Source organism: Myxocyprinus asiaticus, chromosome 33 (genome assembly GCF_019703515.2).
Source record: "Myxocyprinus asiaticus isolate MX2 ecotype Aquarium Trade chromosome 33, UBuf_Myxa_2, whole genome shotgun sequence".
Classification (NCBI taxonomy): Eukaryota; Metazoa; Chordata; class Actinopteri; order Cypriniformes; family Catostomidae; genus Myxocyprinus; species Myxocyprinus asiaticus.
In genome coordinates, this window is record NC_059376.1 from 13,552,714 (window position 1) to 13,577,445 (window position 24,732).

At 37.9% G+C, this 24,732-nt stretch overlaps 1 protein-coding gene across 3 annotated transcripts in view; it reads left to right on the forward strand.

The window, feature by feature from the left end:
• LOC127424297 (A disintegrin and metalloproteinase with thrombospondin motifs 13-like) overlaps positions 1-24,482 on the forward strand; it is a 34,868-nt gene extending 10,386 nt beyond the window's left edge. For 2 of the 3 annotated variants that reach the window (XM_051669336.1, XM_051669338.1), the window contains 18 exons: positions 651-777; positions 1,907-2,055; positions 2,921-3,041; positions 3,160-3,240; positions 5,766-5,947; positions 6,075-6,225; positions 7,044-7,173; positions 7,881-8,060; positions 8,459-8,654; positions 8,964-9,072; positions 9,184-9,313; positions 9,414-9,602; positions 11,400-11,604; positions 11,887-12,235; positions 20,536-20,682; positions 20,770-20,946; positions 22,183-22,364; positions 23,968-24,482. In XM_051669336.1, the coding sequence (XP_051525296.1) occupies positions 651-777; positions 1,907-2,055; positions 2,921-3,041; positions 3,160-3,240; positions 5,766-5,947; positions 6,075-6,225; positions 7,044-7,173; positions 7,881-8,060; positions 8,459-8,654; positions 8,964-9,072; positions 9,184-9,313; positions 9,414-9,602; positions 11,400-11,604; positions 11,887-12,235; positions 20,536-20,682; positions 20,770-20,946; positions 22,183-22,364; positions 23,968-24,141 (2,979 nt within the window). In that variant the 3' untranslated portion in view covers positions 24,142-24,482. Of the gene's footprint in view, positions 1-650; positions 778-1,906; positions 2,056-2,920; positions 3,042-3,159; positions 3,241-5,765; positions 5,948-6,074; positions 6,226-7,043; positions 7,174-7,880; positions 8,061-8,458; positions 8,655-8,963; positions 9,073-9,183; positions 9,314-9,413; positions 9,603-11,399; positions 11,605-11,886; positions 12,244-20,535; positions 20,683-20,769; positions 20,947-22,182; positions 22,365-23,967 lie in introns of those variants that run through there. The other variant, XM_051669337.1, reaches the window with a different exon arrangement.
• The last annotated feature ends 250 nt before the right edge of the window (positions 24,483-24,732 follow it).

Genomic DNA, 24,732 nt, shown 5'->3' on the forward strand with positions numbered 1-24,732 from the left:
AAATGAGGTCATTGTACTATAAAAAAAATACTGTAAGTTTCAGAACTCAGAACATCCTCATGCAAAAAGAGCATTTGTTGAAACCAAGCTACCAAAACAACTCACTCTCTACTTTCTCCATATTGTGATGTCACACTGTGGTAGACATTTGCATCTGACCACCTCCACAACAACACATCAAGGCCTACTTTACATTATCACTTCTTTATCCCCGCCCAGTAGCGGTAAGCAGTGAGATGGCAAGCAGAGAGCAGGTCAGTCAAGAGCAGAGAGCCAATCAGAACAGTGGGCGTTTACTGTCAATTCTTAAAGGAGAAGCAGCACTAAAACCCAGCATTTCTGACAGAGGGTCAGAATGAGGGTGGAAAATCACGTTTTACAAATATATAACTATTTTTTTGTGAAAAACTTTATTATTATTATTATAAGTGAACCTTAAGGAACATTAAAATAACAACAACAACAAAAAAGGCATGTCATGACCCCTTTAAATACTTCCTCTATTTGATATATATTATAATTATAATAATGGTATAATGATATTGGTAAGAAAGTGTAGTGTATGGCCCCTTTAGCAAAAAATTACATTACTTCCCTCCCAAACAATGTGCATGAACTTCTAGATCTGATATTGCCCTTCTTTGTTACAGCCATGTGAGAAGACTCAGCTGGAGTTTATGGCTCAGCAGTGCTCAGCTACAGACCAGCAGCCTCTGTTAGTGTCTACAGACTCCAGCTCAGTCTACACCTGGATCCCTGCTGTCAGCTACAGCTCAGGTAGGCATTATCAGGAACAAAATATCCACAGGACAGCTGAAAATACAAAAGTGACTTTAGTGCAGATCAGGGTTATTTTACATGATTTTTAATTCAGTTTTTGTTTCTATTTGATATTTAATTTTTCAATCCAGTTTAGTTTAGTTTTCATTAGTTATCACACTATTTTATATCAATATTCAATTTTTTTAAAAAAACATACTGTGTATCAAAAACTAAAATTAATTACTTATATACTTATATATATAAACTGTATATAGGCCTATATATAGTTAGTTTTGGGGTTATGCCAAACATGTCAGTTTTTCTTTTAATTTTCATTTTACTTTTTGTTAATGATAATAACACTGGTGCAGATTATGTCTATTACATGCATCACAAAAACCTGGATATCCATGGTGCATGATGGTGGTCTGGTACAGTGGTTAAAGCTCAGGGTGTGTAACCAGTCGGTTGCTGGTTTGATCCTCATAAGGAGCAAGCATGAGCTCTCACAATTTTGCATTTGAGCGAGGCACTACACCCAGGTTACTGAAAGTCCCCCCTGAAAGTCACTGACTAATTTGCATACTGCACCTGGAGTAACCTGGACTTGGTTGACCTTTTTTAAAATACATTTCTATTGAAACTTTTCAGGGAAAAATCTGTCAAGGTAACACCATTGTTTGCATTGCTAGACTTTTAAAGTGAAATGGCAATCAATAATTAAGTGATAAACAATGACATTATGTACCGTTTTTCAATGTATGGTCCGATAATGATCCTAACAAAAGAGCTAAAGCAGTCTACTGTTGCCGTGTTGACCTTCTCAGCCACAAGTGAATTCTGTTTGAGTGTCTATTTACTGCTAGGTGAATATTTAGCTTGTGGTTACTGAAACATTTGAAAACCTTGCTGGAGCTACTTTTAAGACCTCCGGGGCTCAGACCCCTCAAAGCCCTCCATAATTTGAACTTTGTCCAGGTGGACAGTCTTGGTAATCAAGGCAAGTTCACGATGCTGTTCTATGGCGACATCATATGGAAGTTGCAAAAGCAAATAATTAGGATTCTATTCAGTTCTGTTAGTTTCATCTGTTTAATTTGTTTTTCTCTGTTGTCATAGCTTTTTCTCTTTCTCTCTGTTTTAGGTGACACTCAATGTAAACTGATGTGTCGCTCACGTGAGCAGGACTTCATGGTGAGTCGTGGGTCTCAGTTCATTGATGGGACACGGTGCGAAGCTGATAATTCTGCACCACGTGGCTCTATTTCTGCTTGTCTGGGTGGGAAGTGCCAGGTAACAACACATCTGTACTATAACAGTCGAAGCACCACCCTATTAAAGTGATAGTTCCCCCAAAAATGGAAATTCTCTCATCATTTACTCACCCTCATTCCATCCCTGATATGCATGTCTTTCTTTCTTCTGCTGAACACAAACAAAGATTTTTAGAAGAATATTTCAGCTCTGTTGGTCCATTCAATGCAAGTGAATGGTGGCCAGAATTTTGAAGCTCCAAAAAGCACATACATGCAGCATACAAATAATCCATACGACTCCAGTGGTTAAATCCTTGTCCTCAGAAGTGATATAATAGGTGTGAGTGAGAAACAGATAAATATTTAAGTCCTTCTTTAGTATAAATCTCCACTTTCACTTCCAGATTCTTCTTCTTTTGTTTCTTGGCGATTCACATTATTTGTGCATATTGCCACCTACTTGTCGGGATTGGTCAAAGGTGGATATTTATAGTAAAAATAGTATAGTATTATAGTTTCTCACTCACACCTATCATATTGCTTCTGAAGACATGAATTTAACCTCTGGAGTCTTATGGATTACTTTCATGCTGCCATTATGTGCTTTTGGAGCTTCAAAGTTTTGGTCACCATTCACTTGCATTGAATGGACCAACAGAGCTGAGATATTCTTTAAAAAAATGGTTTATGTTCTGCAGAAGAAAAAAAGTCACACACATCTGGGATGGCATGAGCGTGAGTAAATGATGAGATAATTTTTATTATTGGGTGAACTATTCCTTTAAGTATAAGGATTGTACACAACAAATTTTATCTGAAATGTAAAGTGGAATAACACATCTCATATAATAAAATAAGTGTGTCATGTATTTTAATACTTTTTGCCTGTGATGCTTCACTAGCTTTTTGGCTGTGATGGAGTAATGCATTCTGGGAAAGTGGAGGATGTGTGTGGGGTTTGTGGGGGTAATGGCTCCACCTGCCAATTCATATCAAACAATTATTCAGGTGGAGAGGCCAGAGGTAATGCATATTCTTTTCCACATATCTGTCATTTGATGTGTTGTCTGCTCAAATATACACATAAAAAACATCCAAACACCTCATTCTCTCTCTTTTTCAATTCTGTTTTCTTCTCAAGAGTACATCACATTTCTCTCCCTTCCCATAAACGCCTCTCAAGTTCATGTGATTAACAGGAAGCCTGTTTTTACACATCTTGGTGAGTATTTTGGTACAATATTCCTATTGAGCAAATGAATATAAAATCTGTGGGGCTCTATATTGTGACATTTTTTTCACTTAAAACGTTAAAACGTTTTTATCCCCTTTTCTCCCAATTTGGAATGCCCAATTCCCACTACTTACTAGGTCCTCGTGGTGGCGCTGTTACTCACCTCAATCCTGGTGGCGGAGGGCAAGTCTCATTTGCCTCCACTTCTGTCAATACCCGCTGAGCTACCCAGGCCCCCTGAAATGCTATTTTTTTAAATAATTTTATTATCTTACTTGAGGTCCGCTGATAATGTCAGGAAAGTTTTTTGCACGACAACTGTCATAGTTTAGTAATAAATGATCATTTTCCACCCTGTCTCTTGCACTCTGACTGAAACGTTTGGTTTTGGCCACAGCATCTCCTTTAAACTTCTGTGCCCACTATTCTGATTGGCTAACATCATGCATCCCCTCAAATTTAGCCATATTTGAAACTCAATCGAAAGAGAATAAACAAGCTCTCCACAACATTATGAAACTAAATTTCAGGATTTACACACAACGCACATCCAACAAATTGCATCCAAATATTTTAAACTGTTTACTCAAGCACATCAGCGCCATAACTATCAAACAGTCAAGACATTTGAAATATTCGTGAATTAAAATGTTTACTCATGGTTTTGCAGTCAAGTCCAAGTGTTTTTAACTCTCCCATTCTTCTTTAATAACAGTTCCTTGGCAACGCTTTAATCGTATTATGACTGGTTCACAAGCAGTCCACGCTGATATTCGCACATACACTGTCCATAGCACGGTGAAACATGACGCACACACATTGGTGCACTGAGGCGCAGATCGCCAGAAATGCATCCAATGGTCAAAGAAGTCCAGCTAGTGCTTGTTTACATACACCAACAATTAAAAATAGCGCAGATGGGCACATGAACAGCAAGACGCAGAGCAGCTGAATAAAACTGAATGGCATCTCAGTTTATGAATTGTAACTTGACACCATGTCTTTTAAAAGCAGTGCGATAAACATGACAACGGTCAAAGATGTCCATGTAATGCATGCACAAAAACTTCAAAATAGTCCAGATGGGTCCCTTTTGGTGTTCAGAAAAAATTGGTCACAGTAGGCCTGTCTCTCTCCCTCTCTGTTTACAATACGAAATGAACACCAGTGGGCGGGGCCAATGTAGCAATGTCTTGTGAAGTCACGAACACAGTTTTTAAAACTGTATGTTTCAAACAGGTGGGAACTATAAATGCTCTTTTTACACTGGGGAGGAAGTTTTGAGTTCTGAAATGTACAGTATGTTTTTATAGTACGGTTACCTCGTATGTCTAAATATCAAGGAAAATTAGATTTTTCATTTCATGACCCCTTTTAAAGTCCCCATATATATAGGTCAAGCATATGATGTATCATTTGAAAGCTTAGAATCTGAACTTTTCAGAGATTACCATCCCTTTTGCATTTATGTTACACAAAATAACAAAATAAGGCTTGAAAACATTTGCGTCGCAAATTAGCGCCCCCTAGAGGTAATGAATATAATTTGAATATAAAAGTCTTTCACGTGGCACTTAAATGGAGAAGTCACATAACAACTGAAAGCTCTTATTCTCAGTAATGTGACAGTACAGTTTGTTTTGTTGCCCTAATACCACAGTTTGAAAGATTTTCAAAAGAATCACAAAATGAAATCTGATTTCTGTAAGTCATCAAATACATATGTCTATTTTATGCATCGATTATTGCTGTTGTAAGCCCCAAATAGCTAAAAACTTTATATTTGATTTTACCTTAGGCAGCTGTCTAAAAAATTATGTATTTTTTACTTGTCTGTGAGCTTCCTTGGCTGAGTAATCCAATGTTATATCTTAGATGTCCAGAACAAAATATGCCATCCAACAGGAAAAGCATGCTAAACAAATCATCATAAAAGTATGTTTTAGACTATTGATGATAAAATGTTATTTACCATCGCAAAGATGAGGATCTCAGCTTTCTAATGACACCTACATTGAGGCCGAGATATTCAATGAAACAAAGAGGGTGGTGCATAAACTGACAAATAGACTGAATGTCTATGGATGAGCAAATCTGTGAGGGCTAAAATGTGTTAGAGCGCCACCTACATTTCAGATCTGTATATTGTGATGGACTGTGATAGAGAAAAAAATATTTTGTTCTAGTACTTGCTGCCATCTAGTGGAACAAAATAAGACTTTTCAAGTTGACACAGAGTGAACTGAACCAGAATTACATGCTTATAAATCTGAAAAAAAAAGAACAAAAATCTGTTTATCATAAGATTATAAACACATACAATATTATTTATGAATAATTTGAGTCTTTTTTTTGGGGGGTGGGGGTTCTGATGTTTTTTTTTTTTCTGCATTTAGCCCACAGTGTGTGTGAATGGTGAGCTTTTAAATTTGTGAAAAATTGCAGGCGGCTGCCCAAAAATGCATCAGAGTTTATGAGTTAAATATGACTCATTTCCATCTTTTTCTTTGCAGCTGTGTTATTAAACGACAAGTATGTGGTAGCTGGAGATGAAAGCCCAGCGTTAAACATCACATACCCCTCACCTTTGGAGAGGAGCTTCATCACCTATCACCTCTACCTTGCACCTGACCACCTGCCTCTCACTGAAGAGCTCAGTATCTCTGGACCAGTCACAGACAAAATCCACATACAGGTGTGCAGAGACCCTTCATGTGTTCCTTGACTGTGGAATTTTTTTCCCCGGATGTCAGTGTTCAATAATAATTAATTGTTACTAGTTGCAAAAGCATTAACCTTTTTTTTTTTTTTTTTTTTTTTAGGTATACCGGAAATATGGCACAGAGTATGGAGACCTCACCAGCCCAGACATTTCATACCAGTACTACTCTCCTCATACTGTGTCTGTGGAGGGGGTTGCTAAGGGTAAATGGTCCACTGTCATGTCCCCCTGCTCAGTCACCTGTGGCACAGGTAACAATTGAGCAGTTACACTTTGTATTGTTACTAACTGACTAGCTCATAACTAGAGCACATGGATACACACACAAAAAAAAACATTGATAAAACTGCATGTATGCCATTTTCTGCACGCAATTCCTTTTTAACTTCCAATAAGTGTAAACTGTCTGCATGCAGGAGTTTTTGACACTATGATGAATCCTCTCCAAACTAACCATAAATTGTTCCATAAAAAAACTTTTTTTGATTATTCATGATCTTATATGCATATACAGTTAGCCTTGTTTGTCAATGAATTCAAAAGTGAGTACCATTTAGCAATAAGACTCCAAAGGTTCGGCTGCTGAAATCGGTCTGTGCTTACCAAAATTCTAACCGCTGCCCCCAGTGGCCAAAGCTGGATGTATTGTTGAAGTGAAATGCCCACAGAGTGGCACCAAAATCAAGTTGTAATTTTAGTTGTAAATGATGTAATACAGTCAATACGAATGTATATTTTATTAACTTTACCTCCTTGCCCAAATCCCAACCAAAAACGTAACCATCAATGGAGTAAAAATGTAGTTTTAGAGCAAAAATGCAACTTTTGAATTGTGCTCATCATTGTGAATGCAATGCAATTACTTCCTGGTTTCCAGGCTATTCGTGCAAATGTAGAGCCACAGGGAAATGGTAAACATATTTGAATTGATGCACAAATGTCTGATGGGGGATGGCGCTTGTCAGTTATTTGGTACTCGTTAAGCGGTAAACAGATACTGTGTGATCATGTTGGATTTATATATATATAGACATAGTGCAAATGACTCTTCCAAATTATTATTTGGTAGGAGTCCAGAGAATCAGTCAGTACTGTGTGGATGTGAGCACACACAAGCGCCTGGAAGATGAGCTCTGTAGTTCATCCCCTCCAACACCAGATCTGCTACAGCCCTGCTTCCTTTCAGACTGCCCACCCAGGTACCTTTCACACAATGTCTCAAAATAGTAACACAAAGCAGCCATAACACAAAGCAGTCATAGTCGCATACGTCAAACAGTTTGTAAAGGCAAGTTTGTATTCGCTCGTGGTCAAATTATATACTTTAAATAACTGAGTGCTTGACAACGTGCAACACGATAAGGCATGTGAAAAAACAAAGTATACAAGAGCGTTTAAGGTACGCCCCAAACAGCACATTTTCTACACCATTTTGTAGTATAAGCAGTGCAAGTGGTATGTTAACACTGAAAATGCAACAAAATGAAGTGTACTACGAATACCTGGTGGATGTACTTCTTCAACCGTCAAAACAAAGCACTCGCGGCTTGCCTTACATAGTGGAAGGGCGAACTTACCTGGCTGCGATGCTGGTCTGGCAAAATGTTTGTAAATAGTGTTTCATTTGGGAGGATACAACACTTTGAAAATGAATACAATACATGGCTGAGTGCATTGTGTATTGTGTAAGTGCACAGTGTAGGGTGCCTTATTTGGGACACAGCTTTAGTGTCTGTGTCTTTTCCTGAAGCCTACACTGCAGAATTCACTGAACGGAGTGTCACTAAAGTGTCTACTTGAAGGACTACCTCAAGGGCTGAGTGCATGTTGAGGGCACCAGTTGGGTCAGGGCCTTTTAAAACTACTCATTATATGGCAGTTATTTCATTTGTAAAATGTTTTACAGCTGGGAGTTAGGTGAGTTTGGACCCTGCAGCGCTCCCTGTGATGTGGGAGAGCGAGTGCGCTCTGTAACCTGTGTTCAGAAGCAGGGTACTGTAAAAGTGGAGCTGCCTGACATAGAGTGTACACTTGACTCTAAACCCTCAACTGCTGAGACCTGCAACCCCCAAATCTGTCCTGCCAGGTAAAGTGCAGAAGTGTGTGAGTATTAACTGAATCATATTAAATTAGATTATTACATTTTAAACATATCATAAAAGTAGGCCATACGACTTGTGCTCTATTTTCCAAGTCTGCTGAAGTTCCACCGTGTCCTAACCAGACGCTATAAGATTACAGCGATAGGCAATTTGTCTGTCCACACAGGATGCGACACGGCACCGCAATACTCATACACTAATATGACAATTAATTACAGTAAAATCAGAAATCAGAACAGTCAGGCTGAACAGTCTGTTCATTGAACGTAAATCTTTTTCTCACTGAAGCTATATGGCTTGGACAGTCTACATGGAGACTGTCTGCATGTTTGCTGTTGTGTGTGTATATTCAAATAAGTATATATGTGTGTGAGTGTTGTAGATGGCAGGTGTCAGAGGCTGGTGAGTGCTCGGCTGTTTGTGGGCCTGGGGAGGCAAAGAGAACAGTGTTGTGTGTCCAGTCCCGTCATGGATCTGATTCTGAGGTTGATCACAGCCTTTGTTCTGAACCCAAACCCTCAGAACATGTTCCCTGTGTGGTCGATGTTTGTCCTGTTGGCTGGGATACCCAAAAAGAGGTAATATAAAAATAAATTTAGCACTGAAAGTAGTAGAATTAAAACATTTGCTCTAGTCCTGGAATAATGATCTGATCATGTCCTTGATCCATGTGGATTTTTAAATGGATATAATCTGTGATAGTGTGGAGTGATTCAAACAATGACATATCTCACTTCTGTTATAAATAATAGCACTATTTGAATGCCACTTGTCCTATCAAATTAGAGGACTAATTGTTGTGAAAAATAACAATGCTATATACATAAATGTTTACATAATATTATCTAGATGTTTCCAGTAATGTGTTATCTATATGTCTTGTCAAGGCCCAGCTAACCCATACAGATTCCCGTATTTTAATGACCCGGTCCAGAATGGTGCCGGTTTATGTTTGGAGCCCTGTGATTGGCCAATGCTCGAAGACCTGTGGGAAAGGTAAATGAGCAACTGAATGCTTTCTGTTACAGCAAGCTATACATACCTAAATAAACACTTCCTTTCTAATCGTGTGTGTGCATAATTGTGCTTACGTCTGCTTCTATGCAGGATCTCAGCAGGTATGGTTCTCCTGTGTGGATCACCAATCACGTCTAGATGTCCCAGAGTTCCTTTGTGACAGTACCAGTAAACCAGAGCCATACACCCAGCCCTGTAGCCAATCACAGTGTCCCGTGACGTAAGCGAACAGTGCTTAAACTAGCTCTACTTTAGACAGAAAGATGACATAGACACTGCATATATTTACGCATGATGTGCATGGTGTTTGTATACATTAGGTGGCGCTACATACAGGGACAGTGCAGTGTGTCTTGTGGGGGAGGTGTAGTGAGAAGAGTGCTGTTCTGCTCCCAGATGGTAAAAAGAGGAGAGGGGAACCTGGAAATGGTAGTCCGAGACAGTGCCTGTCAGTCTTTACCCAGACCTGCAGAGGTAGTGGAGTGTAATACTGAAGCCTGTCCTGCCAGGTAAAATACCTCATAAATACACAAAGCGATTCTACTGAACATTTGAGCAGACTGACAGTTCCAACTTACTGTGTCTGCCCGGCCAGTGTTGGGTGATTCTTCAATATAGTGCAACAGTTCTGGAAGAAAAAATCCCATTAATTTTCTCCATAGGCAAATTGATTTTTAACAATACCTTTAAACCTTTTAAGACAGACCAGACATGAGCTCAGAGGCTTTTCATCAATGGTATATGATATATGCCTCTGTTGAAGCCACTAGTCTGTTATTTCAACTTTATTGCTTAAAAATTATGGTTAATAACAGAATCATTAGGAACTACACTACCCATAATCCAACAAAGAAAGATCCACCAATCAGAAAATCGTGACAAACAAAGCACATCAAAAGAGCTCTGCAGCGACCCCGTGACGCACTGTGAATGCAAGAGAGACTTGTATATTTGCAAATATCTGATTATTTTGCAATGGAATTGAAAACTATTGTTTATTTACATAGAATCAGCAACTTAAAGTCAAAACTTTTATATTTGTTTAATTTGATTACGTCATTTGCAGTGCTTTGTGGGATTGTAGTTTGCGCACTTGTGAAATGTTAAGATTGATGTGGATTTTCAAGTGGGTTTTGTTACAGTAGTGTGGATTTTTGATATTGCGTGTGAAAGTACTTCTCACATTTTGGGGAAAAAAGCTGGATAAGCCTTGGACTTGCTAACAATAAAATTAATTTAGCAGTTAACTGAATTTATAAAAATAAAAAGAAATGTGATTTTTTTCTAAAGTAAATTCTCAAATACTAACCGATTTGTTAATAACATAAATCCACTCTCAGATTATGATGTAAAAATCTGAGATATTTCAGATATTCAAACTAGCACTCTGTTGTCCTGCACCCTGCACTTATATCATTTCCATCACAGAAACGTTTTGGAAAAAACTCTTAGCGTATTGACAGTATTGGTGACAGTGATTCTTTTTTTAATATAAAAAATAAATAAAATAAATTGTTCACATTAATATAAAAGGAATTGAAAATATATTTTTAATTATTTAGTTCTTTCCTGATTTTAACACTTTTTAATACATTTATTACAGGAGGGACATTTAAAAAGTCTTTATAGGGCACAAAAAACAAACAAAAAACAAAAAAAAACATTCTAAGAATGCAAAAAAAGGCAACACTCTTAAAATTAGGAAAAATATACTCAATAAAAAGAAGTAAAATTTATTATAACACTGCAAAAAAATTTTTATTTATTAATATTTTTTTCCAGGAACCCCCCCCCCCAATATTTTGTCAGGTTTTCAAAGAAATCTAACTATATTTAGTGAGTTTTCTGTTTAAAACAAGAAAAAAATATTTGCCAATGGGGTAAGAATAATAATTAATAATAATTTCACAGGGAAAACAAGTTTATTTTTCTTACTCCATTGCTGTTATTTTTATTTTTTATTTTTTTTAAGCTTAAAGTATACTAAATTTTGTCAGATTTCTCTGAAAACAACATGTAATCTTACTCCATGTTGCTTGTCAAGTAAATATATCTTTCAAGATATATTTATATGTTTTAAGAATATATATTTTCACTGGAAAACAAGAGAAAAATACTAAATAAGAAAAGGATTTTTCTGGAGTGAACCTATATTTTAAAACTGGATTGATTTTTTTATGAAGCATATTTTCTTTAAAAACAGAAAAGTTCCCCTAATTAAAGAATCGTCCTGCTACGTCACTGTTACACTGAAATTAAATGTTAACTTATTATGTGTCCTGTTAATTCTTGGTGTTGCTCTGCAGATGGCAGGTGGGTGATCAGGGCTGGTGTTCAGTGTCTTGCGGGATGGGTGTAGCTGTGAGGATTGTCAAGTGTGTTCAGTATCAAGGAGGTGCAGAGAGAGTGGTGGAGGAGAAAAGGTGTGAGTCTCAAAAGAAGCCTCCCATCACAGTACCATGCTTCACACAGGTGTGTTCTTTCAACTGGGACGTGCATGAGTGGAGTGAGGTAATGTATCAACATACATTATCAATGCTACAAACTACATATATTTTAATCCTCAGAATTTCATTTGATGATTATACTGTTTGACCACTTTATGGTACATATTCTTCCGAAAAATTTTTAAATAAAAAGTAAAAAAAAAAATAAGTATAAATAATCTACACAGAAATTATTTCCAATATGTTTATAAATTATAGTACATTTATATTAAAATTATTGTACGTTGTTGCAGTCATTCAATTCCTTTTCTCAATCTAATGTGTGTTTCTCTCTCTTCTCTAATAGTGTTCAGTATCATGTGGTTATGGGATCCAGTCTCGGACTGTGTCCTGCAGGGGCCCATCCAGTCCTTTTCCAGTTAGTCCTTTGCTTTGCCTCCATTTGCCAAAACCTATCACCATCCAGGCCTGCTATAGTCCTGACTGTTCCTCAGCCCATACCTCTAACAGCACTTACACCCAGACATCAGAGTCCCATGGAGGGGAACAGACATGGAGAGCCACGAGTTTGCTTATGAGAACCACACCTTTTCCTGTGAGAGGGATCAAGATGAAGAAAAGTTTCTCCGGCACTGCACCAACAGTACAAGTGATGGCAAGCACCATGACCGTGCCAACAGAACCACCACAGACCAGTTAGGTGGCAAGTGTGTTGGTTACACTCACTTTTCATGATTCAATCAATTCCAGATGGATAAAAAGTCCCACACTACATTTTTCATTTTCTACAATACATTTAATTATGTAAGTAAAATACAGCCTGGTCTCGAGAACATTACATGACCATAGCAGCATTTTTGCAAAAACGAAATTACATGCTTCATTTCACATTTGGCTGCAGTTTCCCAGTGAAATGTCCAGTGGGGGGCGCCAAAAGTGAGTGAAATGCTATCGTAATCACAAGATTTGTAAGGTAAATATTAGATGGAGGTTTTAATGAGTAAAACATACCTCCCTAACCTAAAACATTATCCTAAACCTAACCAATAGTGATCTAAAATAAAATGAGAGGTGAAAAAACAGACATCCTTACCTAAACCAACACCTAAACCTAACCTGTAGTGGGAAAAATAAGTGTTTATAAAGTCATAATCAGCCGTTGTACTCGTGATTTTTGTGAAAATGAATCAAATGTTGTAGTGCTCCATTGTTCATTTCACCAGTAAAATGCAGCGAATCGTAGAATTCGGCACGTAAATGTCAGTTTGCAAAAATGTAGTTGTAGTAACATTCATTCGATGAGAATAGGTTGGTTAAATGGGTTGTAAACAGCATTTCATGTTGACTCTAAAGGGGCCATAGCATAGCATTTGTTTTTAACATTTCATATTTTTCCCCTGAAGTCCACTTATAATGTTAGTCAAGGTTTCTTGCATCAAAATAGTCATAATTTAGTCTTATTTTTCACCCCTTCTTTGACTAGAGTTAGGCTGTTTTTGTTAATGTATCTTTAAGAGCTGTTAATTATCTCTGTGATGACTGGTTAATCTTTTCACTTGTTTAATGAGTTAAAACACCCCTAGAGTGCTTTGCATTGTGAATTTTAGAGTAGCACATGAAACTTGTTTCAAATAAGCGAGAAATATCTTGTTTACCATGATATGGTCCATAGCAATCTCTTTACATGTATTTTAGTTGTTAATATAAATCTCTGTAAATCAAGAATTTCATCAGATGGGGGTCTGGGTAGCTCAGAGAGTATTGACGCTGACTACCACCCCTGGAGTCGCGAGTTCGAATCCAGGGTGTGCTGGGTGACTCCAGCCAGGTCTCCTAAGCAAACAAATTGGCACGGTTGCTAGGGAGGGTAGAGTCATGTGGGGTAACCTCCTCGTGGTTGCGATTAAGTGGTTCTCGCTCTCGATGGGGCGCGTGGTAAGTTGTGCGTGGATCGCGGAGAGTAGCATGAGCCTTCACATGCTGTGAGTCTCTGCGGTGTCATGCACAATGAGCCACGTGATAAGATGCGTGGACTGACGGTCTCAGAAGCGGAGGCGACTGAGACTTGTCCTCCGCCACCCGGATTGAGGTGAGTAACCGCGCCACCACGAGGACCTACTAAGTAGTGGGAATTGGGCATTCCAAAATTGGGAGAAAAGGGGATAAAAAAAAAAAGAAAAAAAGAGAGTTTCATCAGATATTCAGGATAAGGGGGACCAAAAATCCCTATCGGACGACCACTAATATGAATATTTGGGGGAATGTGTCCTCAATGTCTATACTCAAAAACAAAAAAATAAATAATAATTTTAAGATTTACGCATTAAAATTTCATAACAAAATTCAATGAAATTGAATAATCTTTAAAATATAATAATAATAGAGGGGGTCACGTGATGCCATGCAAGAAACAGACGTGTGAGTGACGAGCTCTGCGCACTTTGCTAGATGTTATAATCTGGTGAATTTTGATACACCCAGTTACACATTTGCTCTTTGATCAAAACATGGTAAAGAAGTCAATCCTCGGGCTCTGGAGACATTAAAAGACACTTACGTATTCAGGTTTAAAGCCCTGACAGGCCTACAGACCAGGGACTCGATTTGGATGGCGCGGTGAGAGAGGAGATCCAGCGTCAGTTGTCCAACATGTCGGTGATGTTGATGAAGATTCTTGCTGACTTGGAGGATCTCGCTGTAATACGTCGATCGATTATGGCGATGGAAATAAAATTATCTGAACTAGTTACAAGAGTGACTGATGTTGAGAGACGAATACATTTTTTGGAATCTTTGGAGAGGGAATTAACCACTAATCTGCCCGCGACCAAAGTTGATTTGGAACATCTCCTTGAAAAGCTTGAAGATCTTGAGAATAGAAGCCGCAGGAATAACTTTCAAATTGTTGGAATTCCTGAGCATGAGGAGGGCAGAGATATGGTGAAATTCCTAGATGAGTTTTTCCCGAGTCTGCTCGACATAACAGGCCATAAGCTGGAAATCGAGCGAGCTCACAGAGTCACAGCTCACAGATTTGCTAAGGGAGATAGGCCCCGATCGATTCTTGCCAGATTTCTGAGATCATCTGATAAAGATCTTGTGTTGTGCCAGGCGAGGAGCAAAGGGAAGTTTTCTTGGAAGAACCATAATATTCTCTTATTCCCGGTCTTTGCGAGTTCAACAAGAAAGAAACGCGATCGGTTCAAGGAATGTAAGAAACTCTTACATCGGCGAAAGATTACTTTTGCTCTGATGTTTCCGGCCAAACTGTGAATAGAAACGAAGGATGGTCACAAAGTATTTACTTGTCCCAATCAGGCAATGTCTTTTATTGAATCAATGGCTGAGTAAACCATTTGGTGTTTCTCATATGAGTGGGTTGACTCGCTGTACTTACTCTTGAGGAAGCTGGGCATCATTTTGGTTTCTTTTTGCTTTTTGCGTTGGCTCCGCCTAGCGGCCGGAGCTTGTTTTGTGAATAACACTTTTTCTTAAAGAAACTTTTGCATTGACGAAAGATTACTTTTGCATTGAAGTTTCTGGCCAGTTTGAGAGTGGACACTACGGATGGCCGCAAAATATCTATATGCTCACACAAAGGATGTCTTTTATAAAGTTGACGGATTGTGTAAATCATGGTATATACTTTTATGCGGCCTCCGAGTGAATTGACTCGACCATCCGGGGAATTGGGATGTCGGTTTTGTTTCTTTTTGCATTGGTTCCGCCTAGCAGCTGGAGCTTGTTCTATTGAATAACACTCCTTTGGAACAGCTGTGGATGAATCTGTTTGTTCTTTGTGCTTATTCCTCCTGCTGGCTGTAGTTTGTTTTGTTGAGTATTTTTACGGGACATTGGAATGATTACGTCATCCGTTGAACTCATAACAGCCAGCTCACTGAACATATCTGAACAGTTTTATATCAGCTGGAATATGTTTTGTGGAAGATCACACCTTTGAGACAGTTCTGTGAATGAATCTACACATTCTTTGTGTTCATTCTTCCTATTGGCTGGGTTTATTTGACAAAGTATTTTCTGTTATGTAATTTTGCCTCATAAATTTGTCAAAGTTGTCGTGGGCGTTCATGGACCTTTTGAGTTTAGAGGGATTGTCGCCGGTTGGTGCTTTCGTGTGCGGGGTTAATGCGCACGTTTTTGTTTTTCTGTTTGTTTTGTTCGGGGTTTAATTGTTTCACTAATGGGGAATGTGGTCTGTATAATTTTGTTTTTGACACACAATTAATTTTTTCTACTATATCAAAATGTCAAATGTTAATATTAGTGTACTATCTCTCTCCACATGGAATGTGAATGGGTTAGGGCACCCCATAAAAAGAAGGAAGGTTATTACTTTTCTTAAACATAAGAAATATGATGTAGTGTTTCATCAAGAAACTCATCTTTCCCCGCAGGAAGCTGAAAAATTTGGGAAGATATGAGGTGGACATGTTTTTTTTAGTGCTGGCTCAAGTAAGAGCAAGGGAGTCATTATATTGGTAAATAAACATTTACAATTCTAATGTCTCAAACAGACTAAAGATAAATTAGGAAGAGTCATTATTGTTTTTGCTGAAATTCAGGGGCAAAGTTTGATTTTGGCTAATATTTACGCACCTAACACTGATGATCAGGGCTTTTTATAGATCTTGAAGGGATGCTGCAAACCGCTGGCACCCCTCATGATATAATATTGGGAGGAGACTTTAATCTTTTGATGGACTCAGTCCTTGATCATAGTGAAGCAAAAGTGTGTAAACCCCCTAGAGCAACATTGACGCTTCACAGGATGTGTAAAAATCTTGGTCCTACAGATATTTGGAGACTTTGAACCCACCTGGTAGGGACTATAAATTTTTTTCATCAGTCCATAAGATTTATTCTAGAATAGATTTTTTTTTTTTTTTTTGATATCCCTCATTCCATCTGTTGTGGATTGCTCAATTGGAAACATTTTAGTCTCGGATCACGCCCTGGTGAGTTTAGAGGTGATGCCACATATAGAGAAAAAGAAATCATATAGTTGCAGCCTTAATGTGTCCCTTTTGCAAAATCCTGATTTCCAACAAATGTTAAAGACTGAAATCAATGTTCATATGGGGTATCCTCTGTGGGTGTGGCTTAGGAGGCACTTAAGGCAGTTCTTAGGGGTCAGATCATACAGTATGCCTCATTCATCAAAAAATCCAAAGCACAAGAACTCGTGGAGTTGGAAGGAAATATTAAACGTGCAGAGGCAGAGCTAAAGCGCCGTTTGTCATCTGATGGCCTCAGAGAATTGACCCGATTGAAATATAGATATAATACTATTTTGTCGCGGAAAGTGGAGTTTTGGTTATTCAGGGCAAGACAGTCATACTTTGAGTCAGGGGACAAAGCAGGGAAGCTTTTGGCTAGATATATAAAGCAGAGAGTCTCTTTCTATCATTCCCTCAGTGAAATCTGCTGGTGGTGAAATTTTTACCTCAGCCATTGATATTAATAATGCTTTTAAAGAATTCTATCTTGATCTCTATAGTTCTACGTCTTCGTCTACTGATGAAGATATTAGAAACTTTGTGGAACCATTAGATCTTCCTAAACTGACGATTGAGCAAAAAAACTCTCTTGATTCTGAGATAACCTTGGAGGAGCTTGACGAGGTAATTAAGTCCCTACCTACTGGCAAGGTTCTGGGGACAGATGGTTTTGCCGCAGAATTTTTTAGATCTTATGCTACAGAACTGGCTCCACTTTTGTTAGAAGATTATACTGAATCATTAAAGAAAGGAAAGCTTCCTCCTACCATGACACAAGCCCGGATCAGTCTGATTCTTAAAAAGGACAAAGATCCAAGTGAGTGTAAAAGTTACCATCCAATCTCCCTGATCCAACTAGATGTAAAAATATTGTCAAAAATTTTGGCTAACCGATTAAGTAAGGTTATGATATCTCTTATACATATAGATCAGGTGGGATTTATTCGGGGCCGTAGCTCTTCTGATAACATCAGGCATCTCATCAATATCATGTGGTCAGTGGCGAATGATCAGTCTCCGGTCACTGCCATTTCACTTGACGCCGAAAAGGCGTTTGATATGGTAGAATGGGATTATCTTTTTAAGATTTTGGAAATGTATGGGTTCGGGAGTACATTTATTGGTTGGATTAAGTTACTTTATAGACACCCTGTAGCAGTGGTACAAACAAATGTATTAATTTCAGATTATTTTACTCTGGATAGGGGCACCTGGCAGGGTTGCCCTCTTTCACCTTTATTGTTCTGTCTTGCCCTGGTACCATTAGCAGCCGCGATAAGAAAGGAGGATGATTTTCCAGGGGTGATGGCGGGAGGTATGACGCATAAGCTTCTGCTTTACGCAGATGATATTTTATTATTTGTCTCTGAACCTACTAGATCTATGCCTTGCCTCCACAGAATTATTAATTCCTTTTCCAAGTTCTCTGGATACAAAGTCAATTGGTCTAAATCCGAAGCTTTGGCTCTGACAGCGTACTGTCCAGTAACATCTTTCCACCCGGGCGCCTTCCAATGGCCCAAACAGGGTATTAAGTACTTGGGGATTTTATTCCCAGCAAATTTGTCTGATTAGTTAGTGTTAATTTTGACCCTTTAATAAAAAGATTTTCGAGCGATGTGGGCAGGTGGGCGTCATTACATTTATCGATGATTGGGAAGGTTAATGTTATTAAAATGAACTGTATTCCAAAATTTAACTACCTGCTACAATATCTCCCGGTAGATGTCCCCCTCTCTTATGTCAAGCAATTTGATAACATAGCGAAGTCCTTCATTTGGAATGGTAAATGTCCCAGATTACACTTCAGTAAGTTACATAGGCCGATGGACAAAGGTGGGCTAGGCCTACCCAAGATTCTGTTTTATTATTATGCATTCGGTCTCAGACATTTGGCTCATTGGTCGCTTCCACCTGAAAGAGCCCCTCCCTGGTTCTGCATTGAACAAGAACTGCTTGCCCCTATTTTGCCATTGCAAAGCCTTTCCATCAAACTAACCAGAGAAGTTAAATCACACCCCGTCATTTCACATTTGCACTCAGTATGGACAAAAGTGTCCAGAGTGTTTAACTCAGATAATTATCTAAATGTTGCCTCGAGCCTATGGCTAAACCCCAAACTATGCATTAATAAGTCCCCTTTTTGTTGGTCAGAGTGGATTGCGAGGGGGGTTAATACACTCGGTGAACTTTATGAGAGTGGTGTGATGAGATCCTTTGAAAATTTGGTTCAATATTTTGGGATCCCCAGATCTCAGTTTTTTAGGTATCTTCAGTTACGCCACTTGCTCTGTACTATTTTTGGGAGTAGTATACACAGTAGTATAGCAGCAGATACTCTAGGAGAGGCGATTTCTTCTTTTGGAAAAGGTCATGAGGCATCAGTGTATTACTCCCTGTTAATTCAGAGTCTGGGGGATGGAACTTCAACTTCTCTCAAGAGATTGTGCGAGAAAGATTTGAATTGGTGGAGAGAGTGTGGAATAGGATTCTAAAAAACATTAAGTCTACATCTAGAGATGCAAGGGTCCGTCTGATGCAGTTTAAGATTTTGCATCGATTATATTGGATCCCCTCTAGATTGTATAGGCTGGGTTTAAAAGACACACCCACCTGTTGGCGTTGCCAGATTTATTGTTCGAGGATTCAGGAGTTTTGGTTGAGAGTCCAGAATTTTGTTTCCGAGGTCCTGGGCACTCAGGTTCTGTTTTGTCCCAGACTTTGTGTGTTGGGCGATGGGGCAGTTATGGATATAGCTGATGGGTATGTAAAGAGGTGGGTCCTCACCGGCGTGATGATCGGGAGACAGATAATTGTGAGGGGATGGAAGTCGACGGGCGCTCCCTCTTTTTATGAATGGTGCACCGAATTGGGCAAGGTAGAGTCATTTGAAGAGATGTCATATAGACGGCTGGGCAATTCGGCTGCATATGATAAGAAATGGGGCAGGTTTTTGGCGTTTTTGGGGAGTGCTTGGTGACGGGCTGTGGAGAGAGACATTTAGTTTGGTTTGGATATAATTTTGTTAAATTAGATTGTTTTATATATATATATATATATTTATTCTTAAGTGTTTCCTTTTAAATGTGTTTTTTTTTCTTTTCTGTATATATATGTGTGGTTATTTTCATTTTGTGTTGGACCACTGGTTGTGTGTGTGTGTGTTTGGGGGGGGGGGGGGGGGGTGTTCAGAGGAAGGGACATATCATTTTATAAATTGATTCAGTGTGTGTATGCTCTGTTTGTGTTATCCTGTTTGTTTGAATCAATAAAAATGTTAATTAAATAATAATAATAATAATAATAAATGTTTTAAGTATTATTAATTTAATTTTGTCCAAAAATACACAATTCAGTTTGATGGAATTTTGTCACACACTGAAAACCCTAAGTTCACTTTACTCAATTGTTTGAGTAAACTCTCCAAAAGTTTGGCGTCTCCAAAACTTGTGTAATGAAGTTCATTTAACTTGTTGTTCATATAGAATGCATTTAACTATTTAAGTTAAGGTAACTAGATGCAAGTAGACAGATTTTCTATTTAAATATAGTTGTTTCTACTTAATTTAAGTTGAATGGACTCAAATTTAGATCATACAATAACACAGCCCAAATAAAGAAGATTATAACCGATTCTAGGGCAATCATTTCATAAACTTGTTTCTCCACAGAAATGCTTATGTACCTGTACTTCAGTTGCACATGAAGTAGAGTTCACAGGGTCTAACCTGACCAAAGGGAGTTCACCCTAATGGTGTCATCACACAAAACAACTATTGGCAACAAAACAACTTAAATAATACTACAAAAGAGCTATTAATAACAACTATTTAAACATAACTATTAAAATTATTTTTTGGGGTGTACCACCATACATCATATTTGTGACCCTTCTATTAATATGTCATAACGCTATGAATTTTGTCTGCATGAATAGATATATATGGAATAAGATGTCTACTCTGGCTCTTGTTCAGGTTTTTGTGGGCAACTCCTCCTTCAGGACTCGGGGACTATCGATTTGCGCAATGTCACTCAGAGGAGGTGTATATTTGCTATTGGTCGGCCTCTTGATGAGGTTATTCAAATCAAAATTGTATCCAGCACTCTTAACTGTCAACAAAGTAAGTAGCTCAATTTGCCTCCAGACATAAGAATATGATGCAGTACTAGTATGATGAATTGTGTTTATGTGTGTGTGCATCCTCCAGAGGACAATATTGCTTTGTATGACAGACTCATCCTGATGCGTTTCTGTGAGAGGACGACTGGTAGAACGCTGACATCACGGTCCAATGTTTTATTGGTGCGTCAAAGCCGTCTGACCCCTGGCAATGGAGTGGTGATATTTTATCAGAGCTTAAAGAACAAAAAAAGCCACCATGGAGGTGAGTCATTTCAAACGCAGCAAAACACTACTTTTACATTTTTATCAAATGTCATCAAAAGAAACAAAACATGTGTATTCTTTTAAGGAAGGATATAACCAAAAATGACAATTCTGTCACTTAATATTATGTAACTTTTTTGGGAACAAAAATCAAGTTTTAAAGAATGTCCGAGGGTTTCTCCCTCATACAATGAAAGTAAATGTGGACCTGGGGCATGAGTCATGCACTAAATTCCAAGTATTCTGAAGCAGTTTTAAAAGCCGTAAATGAAACCTTGCTTAAAAGCCATGGTCTCCATTCACTTTCATTGCATGTAAAAAAGCAGATTGGACATTTTGCTAATAACTCATTTTTGTTCCATGGAAGAAAAAAGTTCTACATGTTTCAAAAGATATGAGGGTGAGTAAATTATGAAAGAATTGTCATTTTTTGGGGGTAAAATATTCCTTTAAGTGAGAATAAAATGTTGATTTGATCTATTGTACATTAAAGGGATAGTTTCTTGGAAATTCTCCCATCATTTACTCACCCTCATGCCATCCCAGATGTGTGTGACTTTCTTTCTTCTGCAGAACACAAATGAAGATTCTTAGAAATATATTTCAGCTCTGTAGGTCCATACAATGCAAGTCAACAGGGTCCAAAACTTTTAAGCTCAAAAAGCATAAAAGTAATCCATACGACTCCAGTAGTTTAATCCATGTCTTCAGAAGTGGCATAATAGATTTGGGTGAGAAACAGATCAATATTTAAGTCTTTTTTACTTTAAATCTCCACATTCTAACAGTCTTCCCCTACTAAGCACTCTTCTCTCCTAAGAGTTCTTCTTTTGTTTTTGCCAATTCACATTCTTCATGCATATCACCACCTACTGGGCAGGGAGGTGAATTTATAGTAAAAAAAGACTTAAATATTGATCTATTTCTCACCCACACCTGTCATATTTCTTCAGAAGATATGGATTTAATCACTGGAGTCTTATGGATTACTTTTATGCTGCCTTTGTGCTTTTTGAAGCTTCAAAGTCCCTGGTCACCATTCACTTACATTGTATGGACCTATAGAGTGGAGACATTTCTCAAAAAATCTTAATTTGTGTTCTGCAGAAGAAAATCATACACATCTGGGATGAGGATGAGTAAATGAGAGAATTTTTATTTATGGGCAAACCAAATTAAATTGAAATCATCTGAATGGATGTGACACTCAATATCACTCCTGTCTTCTTTTAAGAGTGTGACGTTCAGCTGTTCTCTCCATTTGGACTCATTGAGAATCTGATCAAGAGCTCAGCCACCTCCCTCTCTAAAACGCAGAGCTGTCGCGTGTTTATTGACGCTCCACCTGCTTTGAGGATCCAAATCAGAGCGCTGTCTGTGTACAACACCACTCATACAGAGTCCACATACATACTGGTAAGTAACTGTACATCCATCTTGTTAACTTAAAGCAAAAAAAAAAAAAAAAAGTCATTATTCACCCTCATGTTTTTCCAAACCTGTATGATGTTGTTTTTTCTGTGGAACACAAAATGAAAACTCAAGAATTTTCATGAAACTCTTTCCATACAATGACACTTCATTGTGACCACAGCTCTCAAGGTCCAAAAAAAAAAAAGAGATCAACAACAGCATAAAACTACAGTCCATAAGACTCATGCATAATATTCCAAGTCTTCTGAAAGTCAAACAATAGCTTTGTGTGAGGAAAAGGAAAAATTTAAGTTATTGTTACAAACTGCCCCAGTCTAAGGTTGGGAAGGAGTAACAAAAAGTTGGATTCACTTCTCCCATCCCAGCACTCAAATCAACAGTCAATTTATTTCAAAAATCAAATAACATTTATTAAAGAAACAGAAATAGGAAGTATCAAAGGACTCAGGAGGGGGCAAATGACTAACAGAATCTCTGTAGGGGGAATTAAAAATCACCAATAAAAGAAAAACAAACAGAAATCTCCCTAACTATAAACAGGAGAAAACACAAGTTTAAACAAATGGCACCAACCTCCATACTACTTCTGTATATTAATTACTATTTACAAGAAGTAAATAAGTGTTAGTCTAAGTGAACGAGATCATCAATTTACAAGAGTAACAGGTTACTTACAACAGTGACCTGTAACAACAAATTTAACAACTACAACCCCGCTCTGCATGAAATGAAATGAAATGAAATGAAATGAAATGAAATGAAATGAAATGAAATGAAATGCTGCCACAGCCATCTAGAACAAGGAAGGGATACTTCATTGCAATGGAGATCTGACTGGGCTTTATCCTGCTTCCCTCTCCCCACAAACCAATCCCAACAAAGGACTGATTAGTCATTATTGCAGACACCTGGTTTTGATCAGCCTGCGAGGGAGGGAGGGAGAGAGACGACAAAGCAGGGACCAAAACAAAACAAAACTCCACAATTGCAACAAGGCCAAAGACATACATCCATGCTGTATTGAAACAAACTGGACAAAAATGTAAAGAATAAACAAAAAAAATAACATCCAGGGATGTAACATTATTCATTGAAAATCTTCCATTCTGCTACAGCTCTAAAATCTAATTCTCTATATTGCATATTCAAACTGGCATGTTGCATTCAACACATGCAAGGACCAATGGTGTTTCAGTGTCAGTGATGTCAGTAATTGCCATTGCATGTTTTTTCACATTTTAACACGGTCGCAAATTATATTTTCTCAGATAAAAGCTATCATATGGCTTCAAAAGACATGGAATATAGTGCACAAATTGTACAGACTACTTTTATGGTCCTTTTTTGGAGCTTGAAAGCCATAGTCCCTATGAACTGTTACTGTATATAGAAGAGCTGCATAAATTATTCTTCAAAATTTCTCTATTTGTGTTCCACAGAAAAAATTAAATCATATGGTTTTGAGCAAAATAAAGGGGAGTAAAAAAAATGACACAATTTTCCTATTGGGTGAAATTTTCCTTTAAACAAATGTTTACGGTGGGATCACTTTTGTACTGGGATTTGATTTCCTTTGCTTCCCCAGATAAGGGATGTGGATGCCTTAAAGACGACCGTATTCAGAGGGACTCAGCTCTTCCTGTGGAGCTCCTCAGGAAGCAGGGCTGAAGTGGAATTCCATGGAGAATATCAGCAAATCAAGGGAATGTTCAGAGCAGAGTATTCATATATTAACCCTTCTGAAGAGGAACCAGTGTAGTCTTGCTTCTAGTTTGTAAAGTGCCTCAAAGATGTTTGGAGAGTAAAAAAATCAGCCTAGTTATTATTTAGCCAGTAGCTCCACAGAATGTTTTCAATGTTGGGGTTTATTAACTTTATATCAAAGATAAAATCTGAAGAATACTGTCTTTGTTTGTCATTTAAAAACAAAACAAAATGCACAAGTTACTGTTTATATCTAAGTGCTTCTGTATATTTATTTTAATGAAAATGAGTTTGTCTGTGTAAACTGACAATTATTTGTAAGTTTACAGCAGATCATAAATCACATACAAAAATCAATAAACAACTTGATCTACAAATCATAAAAGTCCACATAAAGCTGAAGGGCTGTCATCAGAGTGATTTATAAAAAGTCTGTATGACCCCAATATAGCTTTGCATAACAACTATTTACCATCTCTGAAAACAACATGGAACTTCTTGAACTGATATGGCATCAGACCACACTGTATAAAAGGCCTTTTCAAACGTATATTTCTTTTGATATACGTTTCTGTCTATCCATTGTTATTGTAGAAGCACTTTAGTCCTTATATTGGTATTATAAGTCATTGCACTTTGCTTAAAG